The sequence below is a fragment of the Papilio xuthus genome, unplaced genomic scaffold (genome assembly GCF_000836235.2).
Source record: "Papilio xuthus unplaced genomic scaffold, Pxut_1.1 DF827680.1, whole genome shotgun sequence".
In the NCBI taxonomy this organism is placed as follows: Eukaryota; Metazoa; Arthropoda; class Insecta; order Lepidoptera; family Papilionidae; genus Papilio; species Papilio xuthus.
The window spans coordinates 4,051,382-4,064,522 of NW_013530969.1; the positions used below are offsets into that span (position 1 = coordinate 4,051,382).

The 13,141-nt window shown below is 32.6% G+C and overlaps 1 protein-coding gene across 1 annotated transcript; it reads left to right on the forward strand.

Moving 5' to 3' along the window:
• The first annotated feature begins 701 nt into the window (after positions 1-701).
• On the forward strand, positions 702-5,092 carry Cyp332a1 (cytochrome P450 CYP332A1). Its single transcript, XM_013311539.1, has 8 exons — positions 702-1,158; positions 1,425-1,580; positions 2,075-2,259; positions 2,595-2,755; positions 3,132-3,250; positions 3,730-3,835; positions 4,187-4,435; positions 4,848-5,092. The coding sequence occupies exons 1-8, from the start codon at positions 778-780 to the stop codon at positions 5,009-5,011; spliced, it is 1,521 nt and encodes a 506-aa protein (XP_013166993.1). The 5' UTR covers positions 702-777; the 3' UTR covers positions 5,012-5,092.
• The last annotated feature ends 8,049 nt before the right edge of the window (positions 5,093-13,141 follow it).

A 13,141-nucleotide genomic window follows, 5' to 3' on the forward strand; every position in this document is an offset into this window, starting at 1 on the left:
GTAACAGTGCAATTAAATTTGCATATTTTCGGTCGCCAACTGCCAGTGTATTTCCATCATTGCATAACCGGTTGATAGATAATTTTTTTTAAAGAATTAAAGGTTATTAAAATCTTTTATAAGTTATCTTTAATGATAATGTTATTAATAATAATAGACTAGCTTGTGCCCGCGACTCCGTCCGCGTGGGATTAAAATAAAACGTCATACATAAGTAACCTATGTATTCTTCCAGACTATCTGTGCCACCTTCTAACCTCCATTCATATAAACTTTCGCATTTATAATATTAGTAAGATTTCGTAAGGTGAGTTAAGAAAATATGGTTTAATTAACTAAAAACTTAATTAATTTAACTCTTCATGTATGTTTGTTTTTAACGCAACAAATAGAATATGAACTTGAATACACCATTAGTTTGCTGCAACATGAATCTTACTAATATAAATGCGAATAATTTAGATGGATGAATGGATGTTTGCTTGAAGGTATCTCCAGAACGGCTACATGGATCTTGCTGAAATTTGGCACACATATTAAACCTAGTCTGGGAGAAAATTTTTATTTTAATTCCGCGCGGAGGAAGTCGCGGGCGACATCTAGTAGGCATCAGACAATTATAAAAATATATACTTAAAATTCTATTTACATCGTGAATATCAGTTTATAGTAAGCGTAGATACGTAATACTTAGATAAGTGTTACTTATATTCAATTATTATCTAGTTAGGAATCACGTAACAAACTCGACTAGTATAGGTACGGAGACGAACCAATATGGACGTCCCAGTGCTGAGTGTAATTTTAAATTGGTTTCTTATACTATTAAGTATTTGTATATTTTTAATATGTTGCTTCTTTTATTTGAGTTACAATTATTGGAAGAATCGCGGCATCCCTTACGAGAAACCTTACCTTTTCTTCGGCAATCTTAGTTTTGTGTTAAGAAAAAGCGTATGGGATTTTTGTTACGAATTGAAAAATAAACATCCCAGGGATTATGTTGGAATATTTTTGGCATGGAAGCCGGCTCTTATGCTGCAGACGCCGGAATTTGCAAGAAGGATTTTCGTCAAAGATTTCGATTATTTTCAAGATCGTTTTTTGTACACCGGTTTCTCTGATACTTTGGGTTCTTTGAATTTGTTTACGATTAAGGTATGTTTGTTTAATTTTCTGTCAATAAAAAAACATTTAGTTAATAAACTACACAGTTTAAAGTTTCAAGTAAAATTACACAATTTTACTTGAATAATATTAAACAGATTTAAATTTAAAAAAAAGTTTGTTTAGAGTTCTAGATCTTGTGCATACGGCGTAGGTAAAGGTAAAGGACAAAGCTCTTTCTAGTCTTCTTATCTTGTCAATACAAACTATTACTTTACTAATAAAAATCTGTTTTAATAGATTTATATTCATTGCAGAATCCAATTTGGTCGACAATGCGAAATTCTCTATCACCTATGTTTACGGCGTCTAGACTTAAAATGATAACAGAATTAATGAACATGAATTCTAAAGAATTAGTAGGGAAAATACGAAGAGATCACATCGAGAACAATAAATATGTTAACTTGAAGGTAATGTACGTTACAATGACAAGAATCATGACACGGAATGTTTTTTATAAGTATTTCTACAATGAAAACTCCCGGTAATTTCCCGCTTTGCCAAAAGGCGTCACAGTGCTATTTTATTTAGCTCTAATTTGGTCTATACGTGTTATTGTATGCATTACGCACTGTCTTTACATAAATATTAATAAAATTGGACTATCTGTACGTAACTTCCAGAAAAAAATTCGTACACATGATGCATTTGCTTAGCTGATAACGGAAACCAATTTTTAAAATTTTTGTCTGTCTGTATGTAAGTTTGTCAAGGTCATTTGTTCCGAGTAATCTCTGGAACGTTCAAATCCCGTCAAAATAGGTACACCACCTATTTTGACGGGATTTGAACGGGAAGGTAGATGATGCACGCGGGAATATAATAGGCTACTTTATTTAATTCTACGGTTACGAGACCGCGGGCGAGCACTAGTATTAAATAAATAAATTTAATTATATTTCAGGAACTATTCTCGATGTATACTTCAGACACGGTGGCATACAGCGTGTTTGGTATTCGAGTGAGTGTCCTCAACGATCAGGACTCGCCGCTATGGTTTATCACCAATCACATGGTCAAATGGACCTTCTGGAGAGGCTTCGAGTTCACCATGATATTCTTTGTACCCGCTATTGCCGCTTTACTCAGGTTAATAAGAGAAAAGGGAACATATTAATAAAATATGTTGTTTAAGTGTAACATAAAACTACAGTATGATAAGTTTCGTAAAATAAATTGGAGATGATTGTTGTTCAGTATTACTAATCATGGGTTTCTTAGACCAAAATCCCTGTTTAAAACATACTGTTATCTCTGTTTTTGCCAAGGATAATAACAGGGATGACGATATGTTTTATGCAGAGATCTCAAAAACTCACGAAAATCATCTTAGATTACTCTACTGTAGATCTGTTAACAACTTACTTTGTAGAAATATTAAGGAATATCTTTTAAAATTATGTCTATATTGTTTAATTTTTTAGATTACAATTCTTTTCGGAGGCTGCATCTGAATATATAAAGAAGATATTCTGGAACGTTGCAAGAGAACGAAAAAGTAGCGATTACAATAACCACAAGGATCTCGTTAATCACTTGTTAAAGCTAAGAGATAACTTGAAACTTCCGGTTGATTCCGATTCTGGTATGTCGTTGAGTGACGATTAGCGATATTATTAATCGAATAAACGTATTACTCATAATTAATATTTTCCCTCACAATACTTCATACTATATATTCTACCATACATTCATACTATACAGCGTGTCCCAAAATTCTAAGATGAAACGGATAAAACAGAATTTCGGGACACGCTGTATATCTACTATGCTTCCGGAGATACCTTCAAACAAACATCTATCCAACCATCCAAACATTCGCATTTATAATACTTGTAAGAAGTAAGATAAAGCTTAAGTTTATTATTTAACTCCATCCACCACAAAATACATAAGTAGGCCGTCGCGACTGTGCAGATGGATTATGTAAAATATAACAATATTGTTCATAACATTTCTAGACCTGGCTGATGATTTGATGCTAGCGCAGGTGGCTGTATTCATCTTAGGCTCTATTGAGACGTCTTCTACGGCATTGAGTTATTGTCTACATGAACTTGCTCACCATCCTGAGGAACAGGTAAAAATATGCACTTGTTTGATTTTTTTAAAACTAAGTTAGTTTTTGTTTATACTTGTAATAAATGCATCGTCAATATATTGTGTATATTGCATTTCATACCTATGTGTTAAATCGTAACTTTTGTCAGCCGGGATTTCCAGATGAGGCAAATGTTTTGTGATATTTCAATATCAGTTTTTTGTATCGATTTATTTCTAGTTAGCATAATTACGTCAACTCTTGATAATTTTGTTACCTACGCGCTTTTTTTTTGTGACTGACTGCCACTGTTTGCCTTGAGGAGGCATTTACAGCTTCACCGGGCTTGTACCTACGCGCGTTTTATATAAAACACTAGCTGCCGCCCGCGACTCCGTCCGCGCGGAATAAAAAAAAAACTATTGGTCGCAGCGTAATGTTATATAGCCTAAAGCCTTCCTCTATAAATGGATTATCCAACAAAAAAAATATTTTTAATATTATATAAATATTTTCAGGAGAAACTTTACAATGAAGTGTCTGAAGCATTAAAAAAGTCTGGCAAAGATCATTTAAATTACGAAGAATTAATGGAATTGAAGTATATGTCCGCGTGTATAAATGGTAAGCTCCAATTTTCATTCAAATAAAATAGCGTGTTTTGTTTCCAAAGGTGTGAAAGCGTTTGCTATACAAAATGAAAGCCATGGCAATAAGCACTAAATATAGCATATTATTTAAACTTTCGTGAGACTTTATCATGAACTAATATATAAACGGCTAAAACACTAACGTATATTCGTCTGGTATCGGCACCGACTAGTTTAGAGGCCATTGGAACCCCTTAATCAGGATGAGTTTGCCTGGAATTATTTCTCGGAAGCGGCCCGTCGCTTACTAAGTCAGTGCCAATATACATGAGTGTTTTTTTAATATGACATAATTTTTAATAATATAATTATATTTTTTTTATAGAAACACTCCGCAAATATCCGCCACTTGGTTATTTGGATAGGATTTGCAATGAAAGGTATAAATTAAATGATGACGTAATCATTGAGAAAGGAACGCCTGTATTCATAAATGTCTTAGCGATACATTACGATGAGAAGATTTACCCAGAACCCCACCAGTGGCGACCGGAGAGAATGCCTAATGTCTCGGATAACGATAACCTTAACTTTACTTTCTTACCTTTTGGTGAAGGACCTCGTTTCTGCATTGGTAAGTGTACATTAACTAAGGTTAAACATAAAAACTTAATAATTCCAATAAAGTATAGGCCATTTCAATTTTTTTGGCGGCTCAAAGTCATATGCGCGCAGAGCAGTGCCCTCTCCTAACATCCCGTTACACGTAACATTGTGTTTTGCGCAACGATTCGTACGATGTTATGTACCTACCATATATTTGAAAACCTCTATACAAGAATTCATATATAAATATGACTTGTTAATTATATAAGTAAATTATTGTCACTTTAAAGTCAAATAATTGTTAAAGCCAAAAGATAGAAATTTGAATTATAATAATCATATTTATTACTACAGATGGCTTAATATTTTTTTTATAAAAACCGAAAGCTTATAGCAATATTTATAAAATAGCAAGAAATTGAATAACTGTTGTTTTACAGGCAAACGCTACGGGTACATGCAAATTCGCGCGTCGCTCTCTCAGCTCGTGGCCGCATACAAGTTCCTACCAGCTGACATCCCTTATAAAGTGGAAACAGATCCTTACAGTGTTATATTATCACCCAAAGGCGGACTGAGTGTTAAATTTCAGGCCCGACAGTAACATTGGATTTAAAATAAGAAAATGTGATAAACAAACTTAAGGTTTATCTCATTACTCAGTTGAACATTAAATCCTATTTCAATATAGCTTTTTAATTAAAAAAAAACCTGTTAAATATTTCAGTTACTCGCTGATGTACGCGACTCCGTTCACGCAGAATTTTACTTTCTGCCAAATATCCATTCCTTCATCTAAACTTTCGCAATTATAACATTAGTAAGATATTAAGTATTTAACTGTAATAATGTTTAAAAATATTTAATAGATACAAGGATTATTTTCAAAAATAAACATTGCTTATCCAGAAAGCCCTGTATTCATATGAAGAATATCTTCAGTGATTTTTTTTTTCTAATTCGCTCTTATGGCCTGTAATTTTATTACCAATAAATTGTATTGTATATTTCATCGTTCATCGTTGTATCTCAATATCTGATAACAAAAAAAGACATTTTCCGGTTTGAATTCAATGAAGTTAATGAGTCGTGTAAGGCGGGTTTATCGCGGTGATTAGCGGACGTTATTTGCTTGATAATCAAGCATGAAAATCACAAACATTGATTGTGGGTAATTTGTTTTCAAACATCTTACCAGTGTATACTTTTTAACATTTCGGAATCACTAATCAGGAGTTTGATTATCGAAACATATTACCAACCAGTTAAGCTTTAATAGATCTATAGACAAACTAGCTATCGCGCGCGACCCGGTCCGCGCGTTATTAAAGCTAATCTGTAGCCTATGTGTTCTTCCAGACTATGTTCTACATATATGCCAAATTACTGCGAAACGCTTACAGCCGTTCTGGAGATATCTTCTAACAAACATCCATCCAAGCATTCGCATTTATAATAATACTATCCGTAGCTTATTGTTTAGTGATTTTTTTTATTACAACTAAAATAACACCACACTTTTGTCACCCCTTTTGTCGTGCCGGAGGTCTAATTTAGTCCTCTTTCTCTTCCCACCGTTTTTCTCATAAGGAAACGATGGGAAGTGGAAGTTGACTTTCCGGATGAGAGGATGCATGCATGGAAAGGGAAAATATTTTTTTTCTGTGCATCCTCTCCTCCGTCTATTAAAGGTAGGCAACGCATATGCAATTGCGTATGTCTATAGGTAACGGTCACTTCGCTATTTCAACGATTTCAGGTGGCCGCTCGCTCGTTTGCCACCTAATGATATAAAAAAAAACCTTTTTGTTGAGAATCCAACAACAAAATTCGAATACTTACACATAAAAGCAACATATTTTTTATATTACTTTTACAATGCTTACAGCTCATAGACTCTTAAAGCCATAAACACGATATGTTATTGCAATGATGACACCTTGGAAATTGCACTCATCTTGTAAGCATTAAGCGTAAATTCTTTATGAGCTAGCAAAGAGTTCTTATGCATGGTGAATAAAATAAAAACGTTACTTAATTTATTGTGTTTTTTACTACAATATTTTGAGCATTGAAAATCATTTTGGTGTTTTACGATTCATTCAAATGTTACTTTTACTCCGTTATTTGCAAACAAAATTGCAAACTGCAAAGTAATAAATTCGTTATTTTAGCAACAGCTTGCAGTGAACTAGAAGTCTAATAAAATATAACAATTTCAATGCTTCAGTAAAATGAAATTCTTCCTTATGATTGATTTTTTATGACAAATTGTGAGGAACAAGCACTGACTAGAATCGTAAAAAATTAAAAAAACCCTAAATCCCCAAAAATCCCTAACGGATACATGTGTGAAATATTAGCGTAGGATTTCCATTGGCAAAACATGTGTAAAAGATTAGCTATGTTATGAACATTGGAAACACATAGGTAGTGTAAATTTTGTCATCGACAGATGAAATAAAATATATTTTTACAAGCTTTTATTTAACTTGCAATATACAAACATATCTGGCACTGACAGGAACTGATGGTGTGTGATAAAAAAAAGAAAAAAAAATTACAAACATATGGATGTTAGTTCTTATGGAATCATGCAAGTCAGTTTTAAAGTAGATAACTTGAACCGATTTATCGCTAATTTTTAAAAAGTTATCTATAAAAGATAATTGAGAAAAAAAAATTAATAAAAAGAAATACATTTCAGTAACCGAACAGATATAAAATTTATTTATTTATTTATTTACATGGAAAACTTACAGCTATAATAATCTTATTAACTATAGACTAGACAACTGAGAGCCAATGACAAGTCTTCACTTATAACAATATTATATCTATAATGAGCAAACAAACAAGTATCGCAACTATTAAACTATAGTAATATATAACAATGTAGTTAAAAACTAAATTATAGTAGAACATTAATATTAGTGGTAGCAGTTCACGTATATATTTTATTTGAAAAAGTCTAGTGCTAGGCACCTTCGTGCCGAGGATTATACTATCACAAACTTTATCATTAGTACCGTATTGTAACATTTACATGAAACAAATGAATCTCTAAAATCCTTTTATTTACTTGTACACAGAACTGAATCATTGGAATGTTCATTTTGCTTTACCCGTGATTTAATAAGATTAATTTCACAAAATGGTAACATTCTTCTGACATAGAAGATTTATTGCAACCCTTGATATTGATAAATTCCGTCCTCCGACTCCGTCCGCGCGAAGTTAAAAATAATCTTGAATAAGTAGCCTGTGTGTTCTTTCAGACTATGTTCTACATCTATGCCAAATTGCAGGGAGATCCACGCAGAAGTTCCGGTGCTAACTTCAAATAAACATACATCTATTCATCATTCGCATTCATAATATTAGTAAGATAGTAAGATATATTTTATGTTGATAAATGCAGACTATTTTATACTAGTTTTAAATATCATTGTTTGATGTAAGACACAAAAATTTTTTTTTCATTATCCATTTTTACGAAATTGTATAGTACCTATATTAAAATTGATAAGGTGTCACAAGACAAAACGCGATCCGTTATGTTGCCGAAAATAAATAAAAGGCAGGATTATTCTTTTGTGAACTGAAATAACGTTCTGCGAAGCGTAAATCTTTTTAAAGTTCAGATGGAAACAGTTGCTCGCTAAAATAAATTCATTAAGGCAATGCTCTGTAAAAAAAATCACCGAAACGGAATTTTATTTTGTATTAATAACCTTTGTTGAGAATAAAATGTACTTAAATTTTAGTTGACCTTTGTTATTTTTACAGAAAAGATATAAAATTATAAAACCGGTTTTTGCTATAGATAAAATAAAATAAGTTTTTCCCTTTTATATTTATTTAGAATATAGAGAAGTATGGAGAACTGATCACCAACCTTCGTTAATCGGAAAGACGTCGCAAGAAGACGAAGAAGAAGACAGAACAAGTAGTCATATCGGACAAAGTTGGTTGAACACCACTTAAGTTCTAGATACCAACACAAAGTAAATCCAATGCATTACTTTTTTTTATATCATAAGGTGGCAAACGAGCGAGTGGCCAACTGAAATCGCTGGAATAGCGAAGTGACCGTTGCCCTATGGATATAAGTTGCCTACCTTTAATCGACGGAAGAAAGGACACACAGAAACAAAATAATTTCCCTTCCTATGCATCCTCTCATCCGGAAAGTCCACTTCGACTTCACATCTTTTCCTTATAAGTAAAAGGTATGGGTAGGGAAAGAGGACTAAATTAGGCCTCCTGGACGCTACTACAAAACATGTAATTATGTATAGCAATTATATCATCATCGTAATATGAAACTTCCTTTGATTAATGTTTATCTATGATATGTCTTATAAAATAATCCTTACGTTATGTACGATCAATTAATCCTAAAGCTTATAAGCTTAAGGAGCTAATACTACGAAAATGTATTTATTTGTTACGCTACAAATTACTCCAGCACAATACATAATGTCAAAAAAAACGGTTGTCCACATACGAACTTTGTTACGTTGCGAACATTGTGGTGACAATGACTAGGGTTTCTCGTGTGTACAATTACATTCCTAACAATAACATAATGTTGGATATGTAACATCATTAGCACTGTACTTTTACGTGATAATAAATTGTACTGCAAAGTAATTAATAGTAGTTTATTCCATATCTTTTTGTCAGTACATTTATATTCCTATCTTGCTTCACTGTTCTACAATTTTAAGATCTTTTTTTATTACGAACTAATAAACTATTTTATACAGTTTAAACTGAATTACCAGTTAAGAATCACAAAGCAATGACATCATTCAAGAGTGTTAGATGTAACGCGTGCGCTAACGACATTTGCTTTAGTTTGATTTATGGCAGCGAAAGTGGATCGTCACCCATCGAGGGCTTTGTCTTCTAATGGATTTTGTCCTCCATCAAGAACGACATCTCGCAATAGATTTAATAAAGTTATTTAAATAAAGTATTTGAAAGCTATCAATGTAGAGAATCATAATATTATAATGCGTGAAACGAAAACGTTGCACACTTATATTGCACGACTGGATGAATGGTAAGACACAGTTAAAGTTGGCATAAAAGAATTTTAATTAAAAATAAAATAGTTTGATTAAAAATTATGATCGAATTTCGAACATTATTCGAAAAGATTTACAACAAGCAAAGCGAACAACTTTCAAAAACGAGAAAGGAGAAACGTGAAAAATATCCAATATTTTGGCGCCATTTGACAGTCAACCTGTTCGTGCTGCTCTTTTGCCCACTACTCTTATACAAAAAATTCAAGAAAACGAGAGGAGATATTGTGGAACTATCCTATCGATGTTGAAAAAAATGTGTTAAAGTAATATCCACAAACTGTGTTTATCTGCATTTTGCAAGTATATAGTTTCAATCTTGAAGATAGAACGTGAGCGGAAATAAGTTAAGAATATCGAAGCGATGCTTAGGATTTAAAATTTCCTTAAAGCTTGAACACTCGCCGCTGATACCAAATAAGATTTCACTTTAAGAGGCTTTGCTGCGAATATGAAATGATATTGGCTGAATAACGCGCGATGAATATTTACATTTTCTCAACAATGTACCAATCTCCTCTATTTTAGAAAGCATAAATATTTTCATATTCAATTCAACGTACCATAAATTCAACTCTAAAATGACTGAAATAATATCACTAAGAGTTTTAAAAAAAATCATTACTAATATTACGAGTATAAGTGCAAAACTTAAGATGGATGGATATTTTTACGATGGTATCTCCGTGGCAGCTCAGCGGTTGTTGATGGAATTTGGCACAGACGTAGAACATAGTCTGGGGGAATACACAGGCATAGTTTTTTTAATACCGCGGGCGACAGCTAGTAATTAAAATTGAAAAAAAATCGAAGTAAAGATTTTATTACTTTTAAAATAAAATAGTAACAAGTACATATTATTCTTTTATCTACTACTAATAATCAGTTGCTTTATAGTCTGTTGTTTCTTCGACAGTTGTAAATCGTAGTGCACTGTCGCGGCTTACTGTGATATAGAGTTGTTTGTGTAACTGCGAGCAAGAGTGCAGCATGTTGCCAACTCAGTCTGCGGCTTGCATCAACATAAATTATAACTTTAACGTAATACCTAATCTTGAAATAGTAAATAATCTTGATGTTATTAATATCATTTTATTTAAGTTATTAATCTTTGTTATGTGCCTTCATATAAGAAAACTATGAGTTGCTTCTGACGTGTATCAAGCTAGCTGGTATGCTGAAGGGAAAGTAACATATAATAATATTTGTTAATCTTACTAATATTATAAATGCGAATATTTTGATGGATTGATGGACGCTTCTTTGAAGGTATCTTTAAAATGGCTGCATAGATCTCGCTGAAATTTGGCATAGATGTAAAACAGTTTGGAAGAATACATAATAGCTAATTAAGTTTTTTTAAATCCCGCGTTGACGGAGTTACGAACGACAGCTAGTTATGAATCAACATTGAAAACGCAAATTATTCTAGTTTGTTCTTAATTTACTTTTGGTGAAACACGAAAATCGTGCTCACAATAAATTTAATTTTAAAAGATAAATCTTGGTAATAACATGTTATAAAAGGTTAAAAGCGTATAAAGGATTTAAAGCGACAGAATAGACTCATTATTATGCTATTATTATTCTCATACGGTGCAAATTTATTACATTAGCGACAGAATTTCAAATTGCCCAGCCCTTATCTCATAAGCGGCCGTCATCTTCGTTATGGAGAGATTATGATGCCAGCAAATAGATGGAGTAGCTACTAGTAGTTTCACTCTCGAAATCTGTTGTTTTTAAAACGTGGTTTACGAGATGTCCACTAGGTTAGATTTTTCTCTAATACTTCGTTGAATTTTTTTGCTTATTTTAAACAAACGGATATATCAGATTAAATTAAATTAACTTTGTAAAGACTTTATTAATATTAATTATATGTATTATAAGTAACGTTTTTTTACTATTTTGTATTGTCTAATGAAACTCCTAGAACGGGTCGATATTTTCCGCGTACTACTTTTCTGTGTCACGATGTAAATTGTAAAAATGTTTTCCTTCTTTTGTAATTAATTCCATTGTAATGGACAAATAATTTTATCCACTTTTTATTTGTGAACAAATTCTGGCTTCACTGAAACCTTAGCATTACAACTTGTGCGGTAGAACGCAGAAAATTATTACATAAAATTTTACTAATCTTGTTTATTCGAGTAACATTGTAAGTAAATTGATAACTGTTGTAGAAATTTCCTGCCTCGCACAGCAGCGTTGTGGAATGGTCTGTCATCGGCGGTATTTCCAAACCGCTACGACTTAGGGTCCTTCAAGAAGCGAGCGTATCGCCCTCTCAAAGGCCGGCAACGCATCTGCGGTTCCTCTGGTATTGCTGATGTCCATGGGCGTCATTGAACACCTCGGTGTTCCCGCTGCTCGTTTGCCCCCTTCTGTTATAAAAAAAAATGATTTTTTAATTAGACTTATTTTAATGAAATTATAAAATCGTTTTTCCCTACATTTTAACCCTTTTTCACCACATGCCACAGTGTAATTACTGAAATCAACTAAATTAATTTGATTTTAGCGTATGTAATAAAATATGATATAAATGAAAATCTCATAGAAGTCGAATGAAAACAATATAAGAGAAACCACAAAAATATAGGCGTGATTTTAAAATATTTGTGTAACAAAAGCCATTTATATCTCCCGAGGCCAGAAATAATGTACCCTTGAAACGTAAATCTTCTAAACTTTAGTACTCTTCACGATTCTGTAGACAGTTGCTTGCGGAGATAAATTTGTTTTAGAAATTTTGTTGGCGAAGAATATAACCAGAGCGGGAAACAATGTTTTTGTTTTAATATTTCGATATTTTGATTCCACTTTTGAAGTACGCACAATCTGACTGTATTTTTATACTATTCAAACTTTCGTGAGACATCATACTAAACTGATATATAAACACGTATATACGTGAGTGTTTAGCCCTGTTTATATATCAGTTTTGTATTTTTATATATTTTGTTACATAACAGTTTGTATGTTTTGCATGTTTGTAAATTTAAACAAATGAATTTTCCGACTTATGAGTTAACTAAAATAATTAAATAGCTGTCGACCACAACTCTGTCGGTGCGGAATTAAAATAGCGTAATTAGTAGCCTATCCGTGTTAACCATGTTCCATACTTGTTCCAAATTTCATCATGATTCAAGTCGTTCTGCAGATACCTTCAAACAAACATCCATCCATCCAAACATTCACATTTATAATGTTAGTAAGATTTTGCAGTAGGTACGTATAAGGAAATTTATATAAGAATACGTTATTGTCTAATTTTCACTTAATTAAATCCACGATGAGCAATGGAGGCGAAATTATCGTCTCATCTTAAGCTCACCGGCTGCCTCTACCCGACGATAAAGTTTACGTCTTCTGATGTTCGCGTTTAATGTTCCTAAAGCACTTTGTACACGACAATATCTTTCAAGTATTTCCTATGTAATATGCTTTTATAATCTAATTTAATAAATAAATAAATAAATTAATTAATTAATTATTTAACAGAAGCAGAAGCAGAAGCAGAAGCAGAAGCAGAAGCAGAAGCAGAAGCAGAAGCAGAAGCAGAAGCAGAAGCAGAAGCAGAAGCAGAAGCAGAAGCAGAAGCAGAAGCAGAAGCAGAAGCAGAAGCA